The sequence below is a fragment of the Bombina bombina genome, chromosome 7, assembly GCF_027579735.1.
Source record: "Bombina bombina isolate aBomBom1 chromosome 7, aBomBom1.pri, whole genome shotgun sequence".
NCBI lineage: Eukaryota > Metazoa > Chordata > Amphibia > Anura > Bombinatoridae > Bombina > Bombina bombina.
In genome coordinates this window covers 554,663,459-554,691,007 of record NC_069505.1, presented here as the reverse complement: position 1 = coordinate 554,691,007, position 27,549 = coordinate 554,663,459, and the positions used below count along the sequence as shown (strand labels likewise).

At 38.5% G+C, this 27,549-nt stretch overlaps 1 protein-coding gene across 2 annotated transcripts; it reads right to left on the bottom strand.

The window, feature by feature from the left end:
- Nucleotides 1-250: 250 nt before the first annotated feature.
- Nucleotides 251-27,511, bottom strand: PFDN6 (prefoldin subunit 6). Of its 2 annotated transcripts, none has more exons than XM_053721889.1 (5): nucleotides 27,428-27,511; nucleotides 21,793-21,856; nucleotides 11,752-11,822; nucleotides 5,072-5,196; nucleotides 251-1,308 (listed from the first exon to the last, which is right to left on the bottom strand). In XM_053721889.1, exons 2-5 carry the CDS (start codon nucleotides 21,854-21,856, stop codon nucleotides 1,188-1,190), a joined length of 381 nt encoding a protein of 126 aa, XP_053577864.1. In that variant the 5' UTR covers nucleotides 27,428-27,511; the 3' UTR covers nucleotides 251-1,187. The 2 variants fall into 2 exon arrangements, with proteins under 2 accessions (XP_053577864.1, XP_053577863.1); XM_053721888.1 differs by lacking the exon at nucleotides 27,428-27,511 and adding an exon at nucleotides 27,358-27,404.
- Between the last annotated feature and the right edge of the window lie 38 nt (nucleotides 27,512-27,549).

Genomic DNA, 27,549 nt, shown 5'->3' with positions numbered 1-27,549 from the left:
TAATGTCTGATTTTATTTATTACGTTTATTTATAATGTTTGAGTTTCACAATGAGTATTGTTGCGACATCTTGACATCTCAAATTATGTTGTTGTTCTTTATTTTTCTCCTGTAAACAAAGTATAAACTCTAAAGCATAACTGGAATTCTTTTCTACCTGTGCTGTTTATGATGATATGGAAATATAGAAGGAGAGAAAAAAAAAAAAAATAAAAAAAAAAAAAAAACACACTACAATAGGAGTCGTGAAAGCTTTTGAGTCAGTGAGTTTTATTACATCGCCAAACCCCTTAGCAGATAGATCTACAATCAGAACCTCCCCATCCTGTTGCCTTATTTCAACATTAAAGGGACATTGAACACTAAATACAATTTAGAACCATCCTATTGAGGTTATTTTTCCGCTTCCCTATAATTATAGGTGCCTCCATGTTGGAATCTAGCTTTCACTGCTTTACAATGAAGATGTGTAGCAACTGATTAAATGAATCCTAGGTTCAAAAATGGGGACACTAATAATTAAAGGGACAGTCAAGTCCAAAAAAAACAAAAAAAAACAAAAACAACTTTCATTTTTCAGATACGGCATGTAATTTTAAACAACTTTCCAATTTACTTTCATCAACAATTTTGCTTTGTTCTCTTGGTATTCTAGTTGAAAGCAAACCTAGGAAGGCGCATATGATAATTTTTAAGCCTTTGAAGGCCGCCTCTATTTTATTTACTTTTCACAGCAGGGGAGAGCAAGCTCATGTAGGCCATATAGATAGCATTGTGATCACGCCCGTGGCTAGTGGCAGACACTGCACTAATTGGCTAAAATGCAAGTCAATAGATAATAACTAAAAGTCATGTGATTAGGGGCGGTCAGGAGATGCTTAGATACAAGTTAGTCACAGAAGTAAAAAGTGTATTAATAGAACAGTGTTGGTTTTGCAAAACTGGGGAATGGGTAATAAAGGGATTATCTATCTTTTTAAACAACAAAAATTCTGGTGTTGACTGTCCCTTTAAAGGGAAGTTCATGAAATGTATATAGGGTTTAGTGTCCCTTTAAGCACAAGCACTTTAAATAATATGTTGGAAATGGGCGGTGGGAACCTACGCCCGCATCGGCACTATAGCAGGGATAGGGTTTGCAACATGAGCACGTCCTTTTGTTGGTGAGATTGTTTAATAGGAACCCTTCAAGCCTTCACCTGCCCCTTGGCCTGCGCTTGCTGGTATTCTTGCTGGAGCTTAGTGAGGGTCGTTCTGTGCTTTTCAGATTTCTGTTCCAGATCCTTCATGACAATCTCGTGTCTTTTTCTAAATGAGAAACGTGAAATGGCAGCGTAAACAAAGCAATTAAAGCATAAAGATAAAAAAAGTGACAGTCAACACCAAAATTGTTATGGTTTAAAAAGATAGACGACAACGCCTTTACTACCCATAACCCAGTTTTGCACAACCAGCATTGTTCTATTAATTTACTTTATAACATTAAAACCTCTACATTTCTGTCTGTTTCTAAGCCTCCTAATAACATGCTTTTTTATTTGATTTTTACAAGACACTGCTAATTTAGGTGAGCCATATAGGCAGCATTGTGCTCACACCCATGGGAGTTGTGGCAGACACTGCACTAATTGGCTAAAATGCAAGTCGGATACTAAATAAATAGTCATGTGATTAGGGGGCTGACAGAAGAGGCTTAGATACAAGGTAATCAGAGGTAAAAAGTGTATTAATAAACCGTGTTAGTTATGCAAAACTGGGGAATCAGTAATAAAGGGATTATCTATCTTTTAAACATTAACCTTTTTGGAGTTGACTGTTCCTTTAAGGCTTACTTTGTCTTTAAAAAGGTCTATTAGTAAAAGTTATATAGTACGGTGCCTTAGTTATAAGTTACATATCAGTAAAATCAGTATTTTTGAGCTCCTTTGGCCGCCCACAGGTCAGCAACCCCCCCCCCCCTTTCATATCTTAAACTGCTGTCAATACAGCCAACAAGGACTGCACCAATAGCGCTTGCACGCTCCTGGCACTAGCGTTCTTCCTGGGTTATAAATGCTAACAAAGGAAGACCGTTTGTGCCAGGAGCGTGCAGAGGGAAACTGTGTGACGCTATCAGTGCAGTCTGCATTAGATGTATTGCATGCAGCTTAAAATATGGGGGGGGAATAAAAAAAAAGCTGGATCTGGGGGGTGGCCGTGGGAGCTCTAATATGAAAGAAAAAAATGTGGGTTTCATGTCCCTTTAAGTACCAATTAACTTCTATTATCTAATTTGCTTCATTGTCTTGATATCCTTTTGTTGAAAAGCATATTTGAATAGGCTCAGTAGTTGCTGTGTACGATTGCTATTTCTTCAACAAAGGATATCTTTAGAATAAAGCACATTAGAATGTTGTTGAAAATTGTATTCATTATCTAAATTATGAAAGGAAAATGTGGGGTTTCATGTCCCTTTAACTAATAAGGCACCGTGCAATATAACTTTTCTTAACAGACCACATTTAAAGGCACAGTAAACGTTTTAAACACTTATATTTTACTATCCTGTTCAGTGAAGTCATACTAAAAAACATAATTCGATCATGCATAGTACCACCTGTATGATGAAAAGGACCATTTAACTCAACATTTAATCAATGCATAGAATGTTTAATTATTGAAAGTATAACCTTTTTTGCAATAAAAAATTCATATTTTTTATTTTTTTTAATTATTTTGTTTTCTTATTGCTGGAAAATACATCTGAAAACTGTGATTGTTAAACTTTATCCCAGGGAGGCTTGGGTTAATACGGTTATCTAATTTTCTGTTCACTATTATTCACTTTCCCCTCCTCCCTCACTTTGTCTCTAGTCATTTACTCTTTTAAAAGGGGTAGTAAAGTCCAAAATAAACTTTCATGGTTCAGATAGGGCATGCAATTTTAAACAACTTTCTAATTTACTTTTATCACAAATTATGCTTTGTTCTCGTTATTCTTAGTTGAAAGCTAAACCTAGGTAGGCTCATATGCTAATTTCTAAGCCCTTGAAGGCCGCCTCTTATCTGAATGCATTTGACAGTTTTTTTTACAGCTAGAGGGCATTAGTTTGTGTTTTTCATATAGATAACATTGTGCTAATGCATGTGAAGTCATTTAAGAGTCAGCACTAATTGCCTGAAATGCAAGTCTGTCAAAAGATCTGAGATAAGGAGGCAGTCTGAAGAAGCTTAAACACAAGGTAATTACAGAGGTAAAAAGTATATTTCTATAACAGTGTTGGTTATGCAAAACTGGGGAATGGTAAATAAAGGGATTATCTTTTTAAACAATAACATTTTTGGTGTTTACTATCCCTTTAAGGTGGATTATCAGTTTTGCCTCAACAATCATAGGAAAATCATTCTTTGCAATAGCAGTGGCCATACTAGGAAGTTTAGTTGAATATTCTTGTGTATATAAAATATATATTTAGTTATCAGACGGAGATTAGAGAGGAATATGTGTAGGTTTGCCAGAATACCTAAACTGTATCAGTGCTAAAACACCTTAAAGGGACATTCCGGTCAAAATTTAAATGCCCATAGATGAATTACATCTTTGAAAAGAAACATTTTGCAAAAATGCTTCTAGTAAAAGTTATCATTGTTTTAGTGTTAGCATTGTTCTCTGCACATGAAGCATAGCTAGATATTCTAAGTGCACCAGCTTTTTAAATATTGCAGATGTTCAGAGCACCAGTGGGGCTTGTATCATGTCAGCATTTAGAAAATTGAGTCATTACCAGATGGTACAAACACCTTAGGCTCTCTAAACAAGTGGTGTTTAAAATGATGGTGCACACTTAAAGGGACACTAAACCCTTTCTTTTTTCATGATTCAGATAGAGCATGCAATTTAAAGCAACTTTCTAATTTACTCCTATTATCATTTTTTCTTTGTTCTCTTTGTATCTTTATTTGAAAAAGCAGGAATGAAAGCTTAGGAGCCGGCCCATTTTTGGTTCAACACCTTGGATTGCGCTTGCCAATTGGTGGCTACAGGAGCGTAATTTGTTAAAGTTAGACAGAAACTGTAAAATCACAATCCTAAATACACTGTTGTATACTAAATAGAAAGTGCAGCATTTAAATGTAATACAATTTAATCTGAATTGTAAAGTGATACAAAATACAAAGCACAAAGTGTAAATGCAGCAGAACTGTCATGTCATGCAGTGCTATATTACACTGGGCTTGTCTCTTCACATACAGAAATGCAGGGAACGCCCCTTGGAGACGTAAAGCAAAATGTCACTAGTGATCTCGCAGTGCTGGAGGATTGTTTTAGAATATCTCACCTGAACAGAGAGATTTTGAATATTAAGTCTGAAATGTACTCCATGACTTATTTCTCGTCTGTATTTGCATCTGTGAGGTTTATGATGCTCTAGGGAGATCTTTTTTGTAGACCTAGATCCGTGTGTTTAAATATTTAAAAGGGACACTGAACCCAAATGTTTTCTTTTGCTATTCAGATAAAGCAGCAATTTTAAGCAACTTTCTAATTTACTCATATTATCAAATTTTCTTCATTCTCTTGGTATCTCCATTTGAAAAGCAAGAATGTAAGTTTAGATGCCGGCCCATTTTTGGTGAAGAACAACCTGGGATGTTCTTGCTGATTGGTGGATAAATTCACCCACCAATGAAGTGCTGTCCAGCGTTCTAAACCACAAATTGTCTGACTCCTTAGCTTAGATGCCTTCTTTTTCAAATAAAGATAACAAGAGAAGGAAGAAAAATGAATAGGAGTAAATTAGAAAGTTGCATGCTCTATCCAAATCACAAAAGGAAAAATTGTGTTCAGTGTCTCGTTAACCACTTTGCAGAGGTTAAAGCAGGGGTCAGCAACCTTGGAACTACATTTCCCATAATGCTGAGACACTCTTTAGGCCCTAGGCCGTTCCAGATGAGGATACAGTACGTCAGCCAATCAGGAAAGGCATATATACATAGCTGGCTTTTATCCCTACCCCAAACACTGCCCTCCCAAAAGGAAGATCTCAGACTCTCTGAAGCCCATTGTATACTAGAGGTATAATATACTCACATCTCGCCGTTTATATATTGCAGTCTCTTGTCGACAGTGGATCTTGCTTCGTCTAAATCCTGCTTCACCAGCACAGGCCCAATCAGTTTAAATACCGTGTTACTTTCCTCCAATAAAGATAATTCCTGCAGAGATATATTAAACTCATAATGTAATTCCCCATCACAATTTTTTAAAAGGACAGTAACCACGTAATTAGCTGTGTGCAAACCCTGTTAGTTACTTTAACAATCCTACATTTCACACAGCCTGGTTTGCACAATGCATTTTACATATGTTCCTAATTGTCCTCAACAGAAGAGACAGAAAAAGGAAAACCCATTACTTTATAAAAACAAAAGTACTTTGTAGAAACTAAACATTTATACTGATATGTTGAATATTTAAAATATTAATGTAATTAAAGAAGCAGCAGTGGCTTAAAGGACCACTAAAGTCAAAATTAAGCTTTCATGATTCAGATAGAGCACACAATTTTAAACAACTTTTCAATTTAATAATCTAAATGTGCACAGTCTTTATATATGCACTCTGAGGCACCAGCTCCTACTGAGCATGTGCAAGATTCACAAAATAAATTTATATGCATTTTGTGATTGGCTGATGGCTCTCACGTGATGAATTAGGAAGGAAAAGTAACTACTAGTCATTTGAAATTTAAAGTGATGGTCAACTTTACTCTTCTGCAAAGAAGCCTGTAGTAACTTGATTAAAATAAAACATTAATATGAGTTATTGACAAAATTGATGAATGTTAAATGCCAATTTCTGTCTTTGTTCCTCTGCACGTATATATATATATATATATATATATATATATATATATATATATACATACATACATACACACACATATACAGGTGGCCCTCGGTTTACAATGGTTCAATTTGCACCGTTTCAGAACAACAACCTTTTTTTTCAGTTCATGTGACTGCTATTGAAAAGCATTGAGAAGCAGTGCATTGATTAAAATAACCAGTAGGTGGAGCTGTCCGCTTGTGTTGCAGCAAAGATATGCAAGCCAAGGAAGCTGAAATTAATCACTTTAACCACACCTGAGCTATCGAGCATCTTGCAAAGGAACAAGATCTTCCTGTCTATAACTCAGTCCAGATTGGAATGCATAGAAAGAACGGTTTGCAGAAAAATGCAAGTGAAGTCTGTGTTGTGTGATTATTTTATTAGGTTTATAATGCTATTTAGCAAATGTTTTTGTTCATTTAACTTAGTTTAATTATATATTCTGTGTTGTGTGTTTATTTTATTAGGTTTATAATGCTGTTTAGCATTTACATTCTTAATTTCAAAGCATTAAAAATGTATTAGGTGTTACTTATGACACGTTTGAGAGGGGCCTGGAACCCAACTCCCTCACTTCCCATTGACTTATAAACTGGGTTTCAATTTACAACGGTTTCGATTTACAACCATTCCTTCTGGAACCTAACCCCAGCGTAAACTGAGGGCTACCTGTATATATATTCAAATGCAGATTCATTTGGGAATGGTGGTCTGAAACGCTGAAGTATATATAAGATTGTCTTGAGAACGGCTCACTGCATGAACTGAAACGTCAACTAGACTTTTGCGATGCCACTTTTTCAATAAAAATATCATCAGAGGAGACGCCTGGGCCAAAGACGAAATATCCAAATGAGTGCAAGAAGCAAGAGATATATATATATATATATATATATATATATATATATAATTATTTTGGTGACTTTTTGTGTTTGTAATCCAATAAAAATATCCTGGCCACCTCTATGCTTGTTCACGATTGACGCATGCGTAATTCGCTTTCAAGGGAATCCCAGGACTCAATCGTGAACAGAGTATCGTAAAACTAGTGACGCCAGAGTACATTGTAATGCAAGTCATAAGTCTGCAAGGATGCATTATATTTGGATAAATATAAATGTTACAATAAGTAAATATTATATCCGCTCCGGTCGGAAAAGTAAACAATGAATCTCATGATTCATTGTTTACATCAGAGCAGTTAGAGGATTTCATTGCACATGCATGTTTGATAGAATAGAGTGCTATTGTGCATGCGTTGCTTAAAGGGCCAGTCTAGTCAAAATTAAACTGTCATGATTCAGATAGGGCATGCCATTTTGAACAACTTTCCAATTGACTTAATATTAAATTTGAACGCGTATTCCAAACTACATAGAGAGACCCATTAAACAAGGAAATATGAGGGGGCGGAAGTACAAGATTGGAGCTAAGTTAAAGTAATACATTCATTTATATATATATCTAAAAAAAATCTACTAATGAATATTTTTTAAAAAAAACTAGTGGTTTAACTTATTATATCAAACATAAATGACCTATGTCAATCTGCATAGTAGTGGCTTCCACAATATAAACAAACAGAGCTTTGGAGGCAGAATGGGATCTTATTCTTTCAATAAATAAAAAAAAAGGGAAGGAAGCTCTGATCAACTTCCTAAAAAGGCAACACAAGTTGTTCTACCCAACTGGCTTCCTGACCAGCACTGGTTTATAAACTGGCAAAACAAAGCTGTGACTACAGTAGCCAGACGCCTATTTATAGACAGAATACAAGGTGAGCAGGGGCAGGAAACAGCTCTCCATTAACCCTTTCATTGCAGAGCTTGGGAGGCTTTTTTTTGGTGAGGTACCCACAAAAATTATACCTTGTTTTTTCTTCTTCAGAAGACTAAAGTATTTTTAGAAATAAAGATAAACATATAATGTTAGTTTGCAGAAATACCCAAATGGGGGGGAGGAAATCACAATATAAAATGCAATTTTTTTTTAAAAAAAAAAACCCTATACGTATGACGTCCTAACAGCTCTGGGCTTTAAAGCCATTAAGACACCATGAAACTTCCTACAGCCTCCCCCTTTTACACAGTCGAGAATTGGAAGTGGGGTGCCCCCTGCCATGTAAGCCGTCTCTCATGATCTGATCCCAGCTTTGAATCATGTGATTGCATCAACAGTCGCGTGATTTCATTTTTTACAGCAAGTGTTCACATTGGAACTTCATCCAAATGTTAAACAATTGATGCCGGCTTAAAGGGGTTAATGTAAATTTTCTTACATGGTAATAACAGCAGCATAGGAATTATTATTTCCTAAATATTATAAAACACACACGGTCCTATATTTAGCATCAATCCACATTCCCAAAACAGCCAAAATGTATTATTATTTACCAATGGTTTTTTGTTTTGTTTAAATAAAAATTAAAAGAATAAACCGTATAAGTTTACTTATACACCACTCACCATTTATGTAGAAAATAAGTAGGAATAATATCCAACCATACAAATATTAAATGCATTTTAAACTAACAAAAAAGTACCTATAGGGGTAACAACTAATTCTGACAACATATACAGCTTCCTATACCTATTGTGTAAGAGAAAAAATAAATAAAAATGTGCACTATAAATCATCCTATATTCACCACTGTTTCTCAACCACGGTACTTAAAGGGACAGTAAACATCAGAATTTTAGATTTTTTTTAAAAAAATAGATAATCCCTTTATTACTTATTACCCAGTTTTACATAACCAACAGTTATAATAATACACGTTTTACCTCTATAATTATCTTGTATCTAAGCCTCTGCAAACTGCCCCCTTATTTCAGTTCTTTTGACAGACTTGCATTTTAGCCAATCAGTGCCGACTCCTAGGAGTTTCACGTGTGTGAGCTCAATGTTATCTATATGAAATACATGAACTAACGCCCTCTATTGGTGAAATACTGTCAAAATGCTTTCAGACTAGAGGAGATCTTCAAGGTCTAAGAAATTAGCATATGAACCTCCTAGGTTTAGCTTTCAACTAAGAATAACAAAAGAACAAAGCAAAATTGGAAAGTTGCTTAAAATTACATGCCTTATTTGAATCATGAAATAATCAGCTGATCGGTAATCATGGTTACTAACCTGCTCTGACCCATCAGCTGATTATTTCACCTGTGCTCTAGTTCAGCTATAATGAAAACCTGGCCTGTTGGGGGTTACTTGAGGACCACAGTTGAAAAACACTACCATATACAATTTCACAAAATGTCATCTATTCTACACACAGCCTTTTTTTTAGCTTTATTCGGATGCCTGTAATTCTTCATTAGCTCAGCGCAACAAGGATCTCTGGCATGTATACAAAAATAAAATAAAGGTTATCGGTTGCGGTCAGGAGATTGTTATTACTACACTGATTACTTTTCCCGGCACAAGGAACATTATAATTATCTGTGCACCCTTCACTTGTTCCCAGTTTGTTGGATTGAGAGCTTGCATTGTTTGGCTGGTTTAGGGTCCCAGGTTTTTGGAAGGGACCTTGACGTGGTACCTGGGCTTGTCCCATTTGGCCAAATGCGGTAACGAACCCTTCCATTTTTGCTTTTAATCTTAGCTGAGAGCTTGTAAGCGAGTGCTGGACTTTCTCGGTGTGTTGTATTAGTTTGTTTTGTAATTTTCCCTATGGTTCTTGCACCCAGATCTGTCTGGGGTTAACTGCCTGTGACTCTGGGGACAGCACAGCTTTGTGTGATTGCCAGTGAGCACCCAGGGGTGAGCATGTTGCAGGGTCATTGGATGCGTACCCGGTCCTGTCTGAGAATACAGTCCCCTTCCGTGTTTTGTATATGTCTAGGGAGATTACATAAGTCTGTGAACCCTGACTTGTATAGCCGAATTAGGGACCCAGGTTTTCGAAGGGACCTTGACGTGGTACCTGGGCTTGTCCCATATATATAATATATATAATATATATAATATGGTTGTAAATCAAAACCGTAGTAAATTGAAACCCAGTTTATAATGTAAGTCAATGGGAAGTGAGGGAGATAGGATCCAGGCCCCTCTCAAAATTGTCATAACGACACCGAATACATTATTTTTAAAGCTTAGAAATGAAGACTTTAAATGCTAAACAGCATTATAAACCTAATAAAATAATCACACAACACAGACTTCACTTGCATTTTTCTGCAAACAGTTCTTTCTATGCATTCCAATCTGGACTGATTTATAGACAGGAAGATCTTGTTTCTTTGAAATCTGCTCTATAACTCGGGTCTGGTTAAACTGATTAATTTCAGCTTGCTTGGCTTTGCTGCAACACAAGCGGACAGCTCCACCTACTGGCTATTTTAATAAATGCACTGCTTCTCAATAGCAGTCACATGACTGGGGAAAAAAAGGTTGTTATTCTGAGACAGTGTAAATTGAACCGTTGTAAAACGATATAGATATATAGATATATATATAGATATATAGATATAGATATATAGATATATAGATATATATATATATATATATATATATATATATATATATATATATATATATATATATATATATATATATATATATATATATATATATATTCACCCTGGTCTAAGGACAAACAAAATGTCCTTAGACCAGGGTGATGTTTCAGGGTAGTGCACCCCTTCCTCAGACAAAAACTAAGTGAACAAACAACTATAGATACATAATTTTAAACTCCTCCTACCCACACACCAATCAATTTAAATTGCATATCAAAACTTAACAGTGCACCGTATGTACATCATTACATTATCAGTGTTTATGTGCCTACACATACTGTGTATCAAAATCTACTGTGATAAACATACATTGATGAATATACATTGTGACCATAATTAAAAGATACAGAGATGACCAATGCACTACTGGGAGCTAGCCAAACACACCAGTAAGCCAATGACAAGAGGCATTTATGTGCAGCCACCAATCAGTAGCTAGCTGCCAGCTTCTGAGCCTGCTGAGGTATGCTTTTCAACAAATGATAGCAAGAGAACCAAGCAAATTAGATATAGTAGAAGTAAATTGGAAAGTCGTTTAAAAATATATGTTCTATGTGAATCATGAAGGAAAAATTATGGGTTTCTTGACCCTTTAAAAGGGACACTGAACCCAATGCTTTTCTTTTGTGATTCAGATAGAGCAGCAGTTTTAAGCAACTTTCTAATTTACTCCTATTATCAATTTTTCTGCGTTCTCTTGCTATCTTTATTTGAAAAAGAAGGCATCTAAGCTAAGGAGGCAGCCAGTTTTTGGTTCAGACCCTGGACAGCACTTGTTTATCATTAGGTGAATTTATCTACCAATCAGCAAGAACAACCCAGGTTGTTCACCAAAAATGGGATGGCATCTAAACTTACATTCTTGCTTTTCAAATAAAGATACAAAGAGAATAAAGAAAATTTGATAATAGGAGTAAATTAGAAAGTTGCATGCTCTATCTGAATCACGAAAGAAAAAATTTGGGTTCAGTGTCCCTTTAAGGAGATTCTTTGGAGCTGCCATTCACTACAGTGTGTGGATGTGTGTAAATTCTAGTAGCTTTTAACCGTCATTTATGTGTTTATATTTAATTGTTTAATAAACAAGCTGTGGACAGTTTAATACCAAATAAAGGTGTTGTGTTTTTTATTGGGGGGGGGGGGGTTGTTTGTGTGATAGGTTTGATAAACTGACATAAAGTTGATGACTCAGGGGGTCAAGACATTAACACAATATACTATAGTAATATTTCCACCTATCCCTGTGTGTTCACACACACACACACCTATATAAAACTCCTATATGAAATGCTAGAACTATGCTATCGGACCTAGAGACATGAATGGAGAATACACCCAGTAATGTATACATACCTCTTTTACTATATTATTCTCTGTCAGCTGTGCCTCCAGCTTCTGACGGGCAGACATACTGGTGCTGATATCTAAAAACCAAACACAGAGTTTTACTTAGTGTTACTCAAGCAGGTGGTATTACTGGTGGCAAATGGCTTTGGTAATGTAAACAGCTTCATAAAACATTGTATTTAAAGTTACGTAAAACACAAAATTTGTAAAGCAGATTAGAGCCTTTTAGATGGGGTTAGCAGCATTTTTGCAATACATGTGCATTTGCTTAAAGGGACAGTCAACACCAAAATAGTTGTTTAAAAAGATAGATAACACCTTTACTACCCATTTCCCAGCTATGCACAACCAACATTGTTATATTAATATACTTTATAACATTTAAACCTCTAAAATTCTGCCTGTTTCTAAGCCATTAAGATAGCCTCTTATCACATGCTTTTTTTTATTTGATTTTCACAACAGGAGACTGTTAGTTCATGTGAGCCAATATGGTGCCAACGCCCGTGGGTTGTGGCAGACACTGCACTAATTGGATAAAATACAAGTCAATAGATAATAAATAAAAAGGTAATCACAGAGGTAAAAAAAAAGAAAATTTATGCTTATCCTGATAAATTTCTTTCTTGACACGGTTCAATGAGTCCACGGATCATTATAATTACTGTTGGGAATATCACTCCTGGCCAGCAGGAGGAGGCAGAGAGCACCACAGCAAAACTGTTAAATATCACTTCCCTACCCACAATCCCCAGTCATTCTACCAAAGGGGAAGGAAGTAACATAAAGGTGCAGAGGTGCCTGAAGTTTACAGAAAAAAAAACAAACTGTCTGAAAAATACAGGGCGGGCCGTGGACTCACCGTGTCAAGAAAGAAAAATTTATCAGGTAAGCATACATTTTCTTTTCTTTCTAATGACACGGTGAGTCCACGGATCATCATATTTACTGCTGAGAACCAATACCCAAGCCAGAGGACACAGATACGGGAGGGACAAGACAGTTAACCTAAACAGAAGGCACCACTGCTTGAAGAGCAGCTGAAGCAAAATTTTCAAACTTGTAAAATTTAGAAAAAGTGTGTAAAGATCACCAAGTGGCAGCTTTGCAAATCTGTTCCACAGAAGCTTCATTTTTGAAGGACCAAGAAGAAGAAACGGCCTTCGTGGAATGAGCCGTGATTTTCTCAGGAGGCTGCTGTCCAGCAGTCTCGTATGCCAAGAGAATACTCCTCAGCCAAAAAGAAAGAAGTTGCCATAGCTTTCTGACCCTTGCGCTTCCCAGAGAAAACAACAAACAAACAAAAAAAAAAAAAAAAAAAAAAAAGACTGGTGAAAATCCTTAGTCGCCTGCAAATAATATTTCAACGCACGAACAACATCCAGGTTGTGCAACAAACGCTCCTTATGAGAGGAAGGATTAGGACACAAAGAAGGAACAACGATTTCTTGATTAATATTCCTATCCGAAACCACTTAGGCAAGAAAACCTAAGGCAGTACGCAAGACTACTTTATCAGAATGAAAAATAAGGTAAGGAGATTCACACTGCAACGCTGAAAGCTCCGAAACTCTTTAAGCCGAAGAAATAGCAACCAAAAACCAAAACCTTCCAGGATAACATCTTAATATCCAAAGAATGCATAGGCTCAAACGGAGCCTGCTGAAGAACTCTAAGAACCAAATTAAGACTCCAAGGAGGAGTAACAAACTTAAACATAGGCCGGATTCTAACCAGGGCCTGACAAAAATATTGAACATCTGGCACATCTGCCAGATGCTTGTGTAACAAAATAGATAAAGCAGAAATTTGACCCTTCAAGGTACTAGCAGCTAAACCCTTCTCCAGACCTTCCTGGAGAAAAGACAAAATCCTAGGAATAATAACTCTACTCCAAGAGAACCCTCTGGATTCACACCAATACAGATATTTACGCCATATCTTATAGTAAATCTTTCTAGTCACAGGCTTAAGAGCCTGAATCATAGTCTCAATGACAGCTTAGATAATATCAAACGTTCAATCTCCAAGTAGTCAGCTTTAGAGAAACTAGATTTGGATGAAGGAAGGGCCCCTGAAGTAGAAGGTCCTTCCTTAACGGAAGTCTCCACCATATCAGATTCTGCTAGGCCACGCCGGTACGATGAGAATCTTCGATGCCATCTCCAGTCTGATCTGAGCAATGACCTGAGGAAGGAGAACCAACTGAGGAAATACGTATGCCAGACGTAAATTCCAATGAACCGCCAGAGCATCTATCAGTAAAGCCTGAGGATCCCTCGACCGAGACCCATACCTCGGGAGCTTGGCATTCTGACGAGATGCCATGAGATCCAGCTCCGGCCGGCCCCACTTGAGAATCAAGCTTGAAAACACCTCCGGTTGAAGCTCCCACTTTGGATAAAAAGTCTGTCTGCTCAGAAAACCCACTTCCCAATTGTCCACCCCTGGAATGTGAATCCCAAACAGACAGCAGTTGTGGATCTCCGCCCACTGAATAATCTTGGCTACCTCTGTCATGGCCAAGGAACTCCGAGAGTTCCTCCCTGATGATTGATGTAAGCCACAGAAGTTATGTTGTCCGACTGAAACCTGATACACTGGACTGAAGCTAACGGAGGCCAGGCCAGAAGAGCATTGAAGATTGCCCTCAGCTCTAGGATGTTTATGGGAAGAACAGACTTCTCCGGAGACCACAAACCCTGAACCCTCAATAAGTCGCAGACTGCTCCCCATCCCAGTAGGCTGGCATCCGTGGCCACAATCACCCAGATAGGCCTGCGGAAGCAGGTTCCCTGAGAGAGATGATCCTGAGACAACCACCACTGGAAGGATTCTCTTCCCGCCTGATCCAGAATTATACGCAGAGACAAGTCCACATAATCCCTGTTCCATTGGCTGGGCATTCATAACTGCAGAGGCCTGAGATGGAACCGCACAAACGGTATGATAGCCGACACCATAAGACCAATTACCTCCATACACTGACGGCCGAGGAGAAGACTGAAGGGCAAGACACTAGTTGAATATTTTTGTTTTTCTGGCCTCTGTCAGAAATAATTTTCATTGATAGGGAATCTATTATGGTTCCCAAGAACACTTCCCTTGTAGCTGGAACCAAGGAACTTTTTCCTAAATTCACCTTCCATCCGTGATAACGTAGAAAAGATAACATCTCCGTGCGGGAGTTTGCGTGTTGAAAAGATGGCACCTGAACCAGAATGTCTTCCAGATAAGCGCCACAGCAACCCCCCACAAATGTAGCACCGCCAACAACAACGCTCCCAGGACCTTTGAGAAAATCCTGGGAGCTGTTGCAAGACGAATGGAAGAGCCACAAACTGAAAGTGTCTGTCTAGTAACGCAAACCTCAGACACTTGTGATGGTCCCTGTGGATGGGAATATGCAGATACACAACCTTCAAATCTACTGTTGTCATGAACTGGCCCTCTTGAACCAGAGGAAGAATGGAACGAATAGTGTCCCATCTTGAAAGACAGAACTCTGAGGAATTTGTTTACACTTTTGAGATCTAGAATTGGTCTGAAAGTCCCCTCCTTTTTGGGAACCACAAACAGATTGGAGTAAAATCCCAGACCCTGCTCCTGTTTTGGAACAGGAACTATCACTCCCAGGTCAGAAACATCCTGGACACAACGTAAGAACGCCTCTCTCTTTATCTGGTCTACAGATAATCTTGAAAGAAGGAACCTGCCCCAGGTAGGAAAACTATTGAACTCCTAATTTGTATCCGTGGGACACTATGTCCACCGCCCAAGGATCCGGAACATCCTGAATCCAAGCCTCAGCGAAAAAAGAAAGTCTGCCCCCACAAGATCCGCTCCCGGATCAGGGACAGACCCTATAGAAGAATCCTCCCCCTCAAACTTATGGGAAGAAACATTCGACATAGCCACACCTGATTCAGGTCACCTTACTCCCTGAATCCCTACACCTCCTTTTAAGCTTCCCCTGTAGCATGGGAAAAGCCGCCAGTGCATCAGTTACCGCACAAGAGATCTGGGTAGCAATGTCCTGCAAGGAAACACCAACTGGAGAAATTGAAGAAACACTGGGCACTGCATGGGTAGACACTAAAGTATGGGACGTTTGAGGAGAAAGCTGCAACATATCCTGAATAGGAGACCCCTGAACAGCATCCGCCTTAGCTAATGACGGCTCAGATTCAAAAAGTCTATTCCTATAATGCAATGTCCTATCAATACATGATAAACAAAAAGGGATTGGAGGTTCCACATTATCATCAAAGCATAAGCTACATGTAACATCTTGCAAAGTCCCTTGATCCATCTTTACCCACATATTGCCTGAATAAAAACCCCACATAGGATTTACAGTCCCCATACACAGAAAAGTGCCATAAACCTTCTTTGCAGCAAAGAAATAAAATAAGGCCCTTACCCGACTCCAATCTGCCCGGCAGCAGGGCAGCTCACAGATATGAGAAGGCATCCTCCCCCCATAGAGCCGTGGAACACAAACAAAAGAATGACTAAACTTAATCAGGCTTTCAGGATAGGGCAGCACCAAATACGGAAGGCACAGTGAGAATTAAACCCCACCAGTTTCCAAATGCGTAAAAGCCACTACCGCTCTGCTGAAGAGACTGACGTGGACCACAGCTAGACCCTATGAAAAAAAGAACAACCTGCTCGGATTTAAAAAATAAACTCTTGATTGAAGAATCTTCAGACACCTAAAACTTTACCACCTCCTTGCACAGGCAAAGAGAATTACTCTCTTGTAATTGCAAGGTGACTCATTGTCAGTCATGTTAGTTGTCCTATTGAGGATCTGTACTGTTGCTTTAAAGGGACAGTCAACACCAGAATTGTTGTCTTTTAAAAAGAAAGATAATCCCTTTATTACCCGTTCCCCAGTTTTGCACAACCAACACAGTTATATTAATATACTTTTACCTCTGTAATTATCTTGTATCAAAGCTTCTGCTGACTGCCCCCTTATTTCAGTTCTTTTGACAGACATGCAGTTTAGCCAATCAGTGCTCAGTCCTAAGTCACTTTACGTGCATGAGCTCAATGTTATCTATATGAAACATGTGAACTAATGCCCTCTAGTGGTCAAAATGCATTCAGATTAGAGGCAGTCTTCAAGGTCTAAGAAATTAGCATATGAACCTCCTAGTTTTAGCTTTCAACTAAGAATACCAAGAGAACAAAGCAAAATTGGTGATAAAAGTAAATTAGGAAGTTGTCTAGTTCTCCTTAGCACATTGTTATTGGAATTATCCACTACGGACAACCTGTGAATCCTCCCCCTATCAAGCCCTACCTACAGAACCTGAAGCGTCAGCACTCTTCAGTGACGCATCGCTCTAGCCTGGCTCTCAGGTAAAGGACCCGCCCACACAGCTGATCAGCGCTTTGCGGTCAAACAAGCAGGAGTGTGTAAGGAAGCGGACAGTCTACCCGCTGCTGGACTCTCATAGTAAGTACTTACCAGTCACTATAATATTGTTTTAATCAAACCTTGCGCATAGTCTGCTCACTACTCTCAGTCACAGGATTATTAAGTTGTACGTAACTGCCAGCTGTTCGCATATCTTGGGGTAGTCTGTCAGGCCTGTTAAATCTCCTCTTATTTTGAATTGCGTTGTTCTATCTATGACATTAACCCTAAAGATAACACCTGCTTATATATGTGTTCATTTCCTGCTAGTATTTTATGAATAAGCTAATACTTGTTCACTGAGTCTACATTACAAACTATTCACCCTCAACAAGACAGTGGTAAATTAAATTGTTACATAGTCTACTCCTTACTTAAATTACATAAATACACTTCCATAGATATTCTGCACATTTGATCCTTCTGTTCAATTGACAGATATTCATTACATTGTCCCTATTATTTCTTCACAAATTCCGCTTTTATTTATCCTTTAATGAACCATTTTAACAAGTGATCTTAATTGTGCACAAAGAGAGGGGAAAGGTGTCCCTGGAGTTTGAAAACCTATTTCTATTAATGTGTGATTCATTTTAAATTAATTGGCACTAGGTAACTTAGAGGGGCAACCTGTGGCGTGTTGTGGGCTGTGACAGTGCAGCAATAGAGACAGGGATACATATGGAAACAAGCAAGTCTCATGCACCATAAAACTTGTGATAACTTTATTTGTAGACAGTTGACTGAAAATTTTTATTGTTTAAAAAATATTATCTATTGTCTTAAATTTAGCATTGTTTTGTGCTAAATCTTAAATAACCCCGTGCTTGAACCAGGGATAGGCACAGACAAAGGCTATGGCAGACATTTTCCAAAGTACAGATCTTAGTAAAGGACACCAAGGTACATTTAAAATTAAAAACATTATTTTATAGTGTTTGGTGTTATTATACTGATGCAGATACCACTGCTCCTATAACCAGCCCTGCTCTGGCTATACCCATGTGCCTGTGTCACTACTGTGTCATTATATAGTGCTGGGTGTTATTATACTGATGCAGATACCACTGCTCCTATAACCAGCCCTCCTCTGGCTATACCCATGTGCCTGTGTCACTACTGTGTCATTATATAGTGCTGGGTGTTATTAAACTGATGCAGATACCACTGCTCCTATAACCAGCTCTCATCTGGCTATACCCATGTACCAGTGTCACTACTGTGTCATTATATTGTGCTGGGTGTTATTATACTGATACAGATAATACTGATCCTATTACCAGCCCTCCTCTAGCTATACCCATGTGCCAATGGCACTACTATGTCATTATATAGTGCTGAGTGTTATTATACTGATGCAGATACCACTGCTCCTATAACCAGCCCTCCTCTGGCTATACCCATGTGCCAGTGTCACTACTGTGTCATTATATAGTGCTGGGTGTTATTATACTGATGCAGATACCACTGACCCTATAACCAACCCTCCTCTGGCTATACCCATGTGCCAGTGTCACTACTGTGTCATTATATAGTGCTGGGTGTTATTATACTGATGCAGATACCACTGATTCTATAACCAGCCCTTCTCTGGCTATACCCATGTGCCGGTGTCACTACTGTGTCATTATATAGTGCTGGGTGTTATTATACAGATACCACTGATCCTATAACCAGCCCTCCTCTGGCTATACCCATGAGCCAGCGTCACTACTGTGTCATTATATAGTGCTTGGTGTTATTATACTGATGCAGATACCACTGATTCTATAACCAGCCCTCTCTGGCTATACCCATGTGCCAGTGTCACTACTATGTCATTATATAGTGCTGGGTGTTATTATACTGATGCAGATACCACTGCTCCTATAACCAGCCCTCCTCTGGCTATACCCATGTGCCAGTGTCACTACTGTGTCATTATATAGTGCCGGGTGTTATTATACTGATGCAGATACCACTGACCCTATAACCAGCTCTTGTCTGGCTATACCCATGTGCCAGTGTCACTACTGTGTCATTATATAGTGCTGGGTGTTATTATACTGATGCAGATACCACTCACCCTATAACCAGCCCTCCTCTGGCTATACCCATGTGCCAGTGTCACTACTGTGTCATTATATAGTGCTGGGTGTTATTATACTGATGCAGATACCACTGACCCTATAACCAGCCCTTGTCAGGCTATACCCATGTACCAGTGTCACTACCGTGTCATTATATTGTGCTGGGTGTTATTATACTGATACAGATAACACTGATCCTATTACCAGCCCTCCTCTGGCTATACGCATGTGCCAGTGTCACTACTGTGTCATTATATGTAGCTGGGTGTTATTATACTGATGCAGATACCACTGATTCTATAACCAGCCCTCCTCTGGCTATACCCATTTGCCAGTGTCACTACTGTGTCATTATATAGCACTGGGTGTTGTTATACTGATTCAGATACCCTTGACCCTATAACCAGCCCTAGTCTGGCTATACCCATGTGCCAGTGTCACTACTGTGTCATTATATGTAGCTGGGTGTTATTATACTGATGCAGATACCACTGACCCTATAACCAGCCCTCCTCTGGCTATACCCATGTGCCTGTGTCACTACTGTGTCATTATATAGTGCTGGGTGTTATTATACTGATACAGATACCACTGACCCTATAACCAGCCCTTGTCAGGCTATACCCATGTGCCAGTGTCACTTCTGTGTCATTATATGTAGCTGGGTGTTATAATACTAATGCAGATACCACTGACCCTATAACCAGCCCTCCTCTGGATATACCCATGTGCCAGTGTCACTACTGTGTCATTATATGTAGCTGGGTATTATTATACTGATGCAGATACCACTGATCCTATAACCAGCCCTCCTCTGGATATACCCATGTGCCAGTGTCACTTCTGTGTCATTATATAGCGCTGGGTGTTATTATACTGATGCAGATACCACTGACCCTACAACCAGCCCTTGTCTGGCTATACGCATAAGCCAGTGTCATTATATAGCGCTGGGTGTTATTATACTGATGCAGATACCACTGCTCCTATAACCAGCCCTCCTCTGGCTATACCCATGTGCCAGTGTCAGTACTGTGTCATTATATAGTGCTGGGTGTTATTATACTGATGCAGATACCACTGATCCTATAACCAGCCCTCCTTTGGCTATACCCATGTGCCTGTGTCACTACTGTGTCATTATATAGAGCTGGGTGTTGTTATTCTGATGCAGATACCACTGAAACTATAACCAGCCCATGTCTGGCTATATGCATGTGCCAGTGTCACTAATGTGTCTTTGTATAGAGCTGGGTGCTATTATACTGATGCAGATACCACTGACCCCATAACCAGCCCATGTCTGGCTATATGCATGTGCCAGTGTCACTAATGTGTCTTTGTATAGAGCTGGGTGCTATTATACTGATGCAGATACCACTGACCCCATAACCAGCCCATGTCTGGCTATACGCATGTGCCAGTGTCACTACTGTGTCTTTGTATAGAGCTGGGTGTTATTATAAAGATGTAGATACACATCCAGTATTTTACTCAGGCTTTATTTATTCCATAACGAATCACCCAATATTGCTAGCAGTCTCTTGACAAGCCACTAACTTTATTCACACTACATATTTTTTTTATTCCTATTATTTAATCAGAAACAAAACATATACTAAGGTTGTGGCGGACACTGCAAGGGCTACTCACGGACACCAGTTACCGTGTACGGACACCTTGCCTATCCCTGGTCTGAACACAGTGTTATCTTTATGGCCCATGTGTACTTTGTCCTATCTGAATAATGAAAGTTTAATTTATACTAGACTGTCCCTTCAACTTGTATCATGTAGATTGAGTCATCGCCAGCACGATACAAGGCATAATTAGCTCCCTGAGCTGACACTGTTCAAAAGACTGTTGCTTGAGCATATTTAGATATGGTTTATGTGCACATGTATAATAAAAGCTTTAACATAAAACAGTGACAGCTTTTACTAGAAACATTTTTGCCAATGCAAGTATACTGTAAAAAGGCCTATATATTCAAAAGTGAAATGCACATTTTAGTTTTGACATGAATGTCCCTTTAAAAGGGGAAATTGTACACTAGACTTTTCTTTGCATAAATGTTTTGTAATTGATCATTAATATAGCCCATCTGATTTTTTTTTTGTAAAAATGTAGTTTTGCTTATTTTTAAATAACATTGTGCTGATATTCAGACTCCAAACCAAGCCCCAGAGTTTTAGATGTGTACTGATGTACACAGACTCAAGATTGCTTCTGTTTGTATAATGGGTCTTTTCATATGCAGGCGAGGGTCTGCTCTCAGCCCCTTTTAGTCAGTGTCCCAGCCTAAACTCATCAACAGTACTAAACTGGGAGCTTCTAACTAAGTTTTTAAAAGGTTTTACACTGGATTTTGATATCAGTATCTGTGCATATTATTCTTTATAGTAGTGTCTATTACATGCAGTTTAATGAAAATTGGTGTTTACTGTCCCTTTAAGGCTGCTAAAATATTGATCTTCAGCTCCCATGGGTTAGAATGTTGAACGTCCCTGCATACTTTAGTATGCTGCGATATTCAGTTGATAGTACCTTTTTGGAGTTGCTGATATTTGGTGACTTCGGACTGCAACTTCTCCTGTAATTGCTGCGCCATCTGCAAATACAAGAACAGAAAATATATAAGAGCTATACCAAAAAAGGCAAAACAAAAGTACTGGCTGTCAGACTACAAGATTGTTGTGTGATTTCTTTTTTTTTTATTTCTTTTTTTTTTTTAAAAAGGGATACTAAACCCAAATTGTTTCTTTCATGATTCAGATAGAGCAAGCAATTTTTAGCAACTTTCTAATTTACTCCTATTATCATTTTTTCTTCGTTCTCTTGCTATTTTTATTTAAAAAGCAGAAATGTAAAGCTTAGGGGCCGGTCTATTTTAGGTTCAGCACCCTGGATAGCGCTTGCTTATTGGTGACTACATTCAGCCAACCAAAAAGCAAGGTTAACCCAGGTTCCTTCCAAAAATGGGTCGGCTCCTAAGCTTTACATACCTGCTTTTTAAATAAAGATACCAAAAGAACAAATAAAAATTGATAATAGGAGAACATTTGCTGCTCTATCTAAATCATGAAAGAATACATTTTGGATTTAGTATCCCTTTAAGCAGCTAGTTTAGCACCTAAAAGAACTGATGCCGTTTTCACAAATGGTGGTGACAACAAATATATATTTGCTTTATATGTTTTTCTGTTCACTCACTTTGCATTTTGTTAATTGATCAAAATAAACTATTAAACATTTCTACTTGAAAGCATTTTTAACTTTACAGTATTTTTTCACACCTGCCTAAAACGTTTGTGCACGTTATTTTGGACTAACATTGAATTCTGATTTGTTACTGTTATTTGCAATGGGAACAGCGAATTAAGACAGCCCAATTTTAACAAAAATCTTACACTATAGGATTTGAACAAATAAAAAGGAACCTTTCAATGTTAACAGAACATAAAAATCTCTGATTGAATCTGAGTCAATTGTAATGGAAGGGCCTAGGCGCCAACTAAGCAAATGGCAGGTATAAACAAGTAAATGGATTATAAAAACATTTTAATACAATTAAAACAGATGATATACATTAAATACAATATAAACCAATGTTTCATGGATCCATGATGGTTTTCACAATATATGAATCGATATTTTACACAATAAAGGAAATATAAAATCAAAAGTATTTAAAAACAATGAGGATAATAAACCTTCTGAGAAATGAACTAATTAATGATGGGTTTAAAAACAATGAGGATAATAAACCTTCTGAGAAATGAACTAATTAATGATGGATCTGAGTCAATGACTAGATCAGAAGCACAAGTCATACAACTGCGTGATCCAATAGCTCTAATCAAAGTGAATAAAAAATGTCTGAGCCTACTCTAGTCTCCCACCACCCTATGCTAGACTAAAGCAATATGAAATCCAACAATTTTCTTTCCTGATTCAGACAGAGCATACAATTTTAAACAACAATGCACTACAGCAGGGAACTGGAACCTTGGCCCTCCAGGTGTTTCAGAAATACATTTCCCATGATGCTTAACTGGACTTCAGAGTGTCTAAGCATCATGGGTAATGTAGTTCTGAAACATCAGGAGGGCCAAGGTTCCCCATCCCTACACTACGGGGAGCTGAGCACATCTGGTCAGCAAATTACAAAAGCCACTAATCAGCACCTAGCTCCCAAAAGTGCTTTGCTGCTCCTAAGCCTACTTAGGAATTATTTTCAATAAAGCATAGCAAGAGAATGAAGCAAATTATATAACAAAAGTCAATTGGATACGTGTTTAAAACTGCATGCTCTATCTCAGTGATTGTTAACCTTGGCATCCCAGATGTTTTAAAACTACATTTGCTATGATGTTAAAGGGACATTATACACTTTCATTTTCATTGCATAAATGTTTTGTAGATCTATTTATATAGCCCATAAAGTTTTTTTTCCGTTTTTTATTTAAATGTATAGTTTTGCTTATTTTTCAATAACATTGCCCTGATTTTCAGGCTCCTAACCAAGCCCCAAAGTTTTATGATAATACCGTCAGCTATCTACTCCAGCTTGCTCCTGTTTGTGTAAAGGGTCTTTTCATATGCAAAAGAAGGGGGAGGCGGAGTGTCTTATTTCCCACTTGTGGTGGGCTTTCCAACTACCTTTTCAACAGAGCTAAACTGAGAGCTACTAAGTAAGTTTTTAAACAGTTTTATACTGGATTTGTATATCAGTATCTGTGCATCTTATTCTTTATAGTAGTGTCTATTACATGCAGTTATATGAAAATGAGTGTACACTGTCCATTTAAGGCACTCTGTACTCCAGTTGAGCATTATGGGAAATGTAGTTCCCAAACATCAGGGGGTGCCAAAGTTAGCCATCACTGCTCTATTTAACCCCTTAACGACCAAGGACGTACGCCACACGTCCTCTAAAAAAATACACTTAATGACCGAGGACGTGTGGCGTACGTCCTTGGTCTGGAAAGCAGCTGGAAGCGATCCTGCTCGCTTCCAGCTGCTTTCTGGTTATTGCAGTGATGCCTCAACATCGAGGCATCCTGCAATAACCCCCCTTGGCCATCCGATGCAGAGAGAGCCACTCTGTGGCCCTCTCTGTACCGGACATCGATGGCCGGTTTCGTTGGTGGGTGGGAGCCAGTCTGGGAGGCGGGTGGGCGGCCATCGATGGGCTGTATCATGTGGAGGGGGGCGGGATCGTGGGCGGGAACGCCGGGCGCGCGCGCGTGCACGAGGGTGCGCGCGCGGAGGGGTAGGAAGCGGGTGGGAACCGCTACACTACAGAAAAGTGATGGGATTAAAGTGGCAGTGATTGCCAAATTTATTTACATATATGTGAATCTAAGAGATCTGGGAGGGGTGGTGGGTTGGTCTTTTGGGGGGGGGGCAAGCTACACTACAGAAAATCATTTAAAAAATAAAAATAAAAACATATTTTACTATAAACTGGGTACTGGCAGACAGCTGCCAGTACCAAAGATGGCTACTAATAAGTTAGAGGGGGATGGGTAAAGAGCTGTTTGGGGGGTATCAGGGAGGTTGGTGGCTAAGGGGGGATCCTCCAGAGCAGCATATGTAAGTATGCCTTTTTTTTTTTATTTATTTTTTATCAAGGATAGCTTTTTTTTTTAGTACTGGCAGACTTTCTGCCAGTACTTAACATGGCGGGGACAATTGTGGGGTGGGGGAGGGAAGAGAGCTGTTTGGGAGGGATCAGGGGGTGTAATGTGTCAGGTGGGAGGCTGATCTCTACACTAAAGCTAAAATTAACCCTGCAAGCTCCCTACATGCTACCTAATTAACCCCTTCACTGCTAGCCATAATACACATGTGATGCGCAGCGGCATTTAGCGGCCTTCTAATTACCAAAAAGCAACGCCAAAGCCATGTATGTCTGCTATTTCTCAACAAAGGGGATCCCAGAGAAGCATTTACAACCATTTGTGCCATAATTGCACAAGCTGTTTGTAAATGATTTCAGTGAGAAACCTAAAATTGTGAAAAATTTTACTTTTTTTTTTATTTAATCGCATTTGGCGTTGAAATGGTGGCATGAAATATACCAAAATGGGCCTAGATCAATACTTAGGGTTGTCTACTACACTACAATAAAGCTAAAATTAACCCTACAAGCTCCCTACATGCTCCCTAATTAACCCCTTCATTGCTGGGCATAATACACGTGTGGTGCGCAGTGGCATTTAGCGGCCTTCTAATTACCAAAAAGCAACACCAAATCCATATATGTCTGCTATTTATGAAAAAAGGGATTCCAGAGAAGCATTTACAACCATTTGTGTCATAATTGCACGAGCTGTTTGTAAATAAATTCAGTGAGAAACCTAAAGTTTGTAACAAAATGTGTGAAAAAGTGAACAATTTTTTTTATTTGATCGCATTTGGCGGTGAAATGGTGGCATGAAATATACCAAAATGGGCCTAGATCAATACTTTGGGATGTCTTCTAAAAAAAAATATATACATGTCAAGGGATATTCAGGGATTCCTGGAAGATATCAGTGTTCCAATGTAACTAGCGCTAAGTTTGAAAAAAAGTGGTTTGGAAATAGCAAAGTGCTTCTTGTATTTATTGCCCTATAACTTACAAAAAAAGCAAAGAACATGTAAACATTGGGTATTTCTAAACTCAGGACAAAATTTGGAAACTATTTAGCATGGGTGTTTTTTGGTGGTTGTAGATGTGTAACAGGTTTTGGGGGTCAAAGTTAGAAAAAGTGTGTTTTTTTCCATTTTTTCCTCATATTTTATATTTTTTTTATAGTAAATTATAAGATATGATGAAAATAATGGTATCTTTAGAAAGTCCATTTAATGGCGAGAAAAACGGTATATAATATGTGTGGGTACAGTAAATGAGTAAGAGGAAAATTACAGCTAAACACAAACACCACAGAAATGTAAAAATAGCCTTGGTCCCAAACGGACAGAAAATGGAAAAGTGCTCTGGTCACTAAGGGGTTAAATCATAAAAGAAAAAAACTTTTTTTTTTTTTAATCCCTTTAAAGCTTGATTGGACAAGTGTGTATGACTAAAATCCAACATTTACTGCCTGATTGGCTGTCCCTAACAGTAAAACACTTTGGATCCAGGACACACCTCAGTTCCATTAGTTAATTTATCCTGTGCAATTAAGGATAAGGGTCACTACATAAACCCCAACAGGTACAAATAATCCACATCCTTTTACTTTTTTTTGGAACATATGGGTCATAAGTAGAACAGGCAACATTTCTAACACCTAGCCCTTAATCATGCCATACTTATGACCCTTATGTTCCAATAAAGGTAAAAGGAAGTGGACTTATGCTGTGTGGATTATTTTGCTGTCCTGAACATCAGTCATTAGTAATACTATGGCAGGATTGGCCAGGAGACAATGGACACAGGAATGGTCAGACCCCCTGCCCATTAATACAAACAAAGGAGCTGATTAACCAAACAAAATAGATCCTAAACCTGACTTGGGTTAAAGGTTTATAAAACAATGGTCCTTTAGTTACAAAAAATGAATAAATAAAATATATTAAATCAAGGTAAACATAAAAAGACAGATTGTGCTAAATACAAACGCATTTATTTTCTTACAAAATGTGCACTTAGAAATTCTCAGTGTAGCCACTGCCTTTAGTGAGATAAGGAGGCTACTATTATAAAACTTAAGTTCTGCTGTCACTTATTTTTTGCAGGAAAATGCCTCTGCTGAGCATGGACAAGAAACTGTCTGGAGCTAGTGTAGGTGTCTCCTAGCAACCACTTCAAAGGAAGATCTACCCCTTTGCCTCCCTGTAGAGTCCACAGCCCCATTGTGGGGTTGCGACAGGAAGTAATAGACTCTGCACAAATGGCCACAGTAAAGTACTGATGTTTTAAATGCTCAAACTATTTATTTTGTATGCAGATCTACTGCAATGTAATGAATAATTTCGAAAGCATAAATAAAACATTGACTTTAATTCTACACACAACTAACGCCCCAGCACAGTGGCAATAACATAAAATATCACCCAGCAACCAGAGGGCTACAGGAAGGGGCAGGGCACATGGCCTACACACACTATAATACACACCATGCATTAAAGGGTTTTGTTAGCCCTCTGGTCAGCAGCACACACCGGCTATGACATCATCATACATTACCGTTTCGGCTGTTTCCCCAACGTGCAGCGAGCAACTGCTGACTTCTCACCCCGGAAATAGTTAACTACACTCATGTTCCCGGAAGCTCTTCTGCCCTTAAGCAAAATGAAGGCACCGCGGTC

Bases quoted from the DNA above. Each gene is read 5' to 3' on its own strand.
- PFDN6 (XM_053721888.1), bottom strand. The intron at 5,197-11,751 runs GTATGTATACAT...ATATCTCTGCAG, and splicing joins AGAATAATATAGTAAAAGAG to GAATTATCTTTATTGGAGGA. The intron at 1,309-5,071 runs GTGAGTATATTA...TTTCTCATTTAG, and splicing joins CAATATATAAACGGCGAGAT to AAAAAGACACGAGATTGTCA.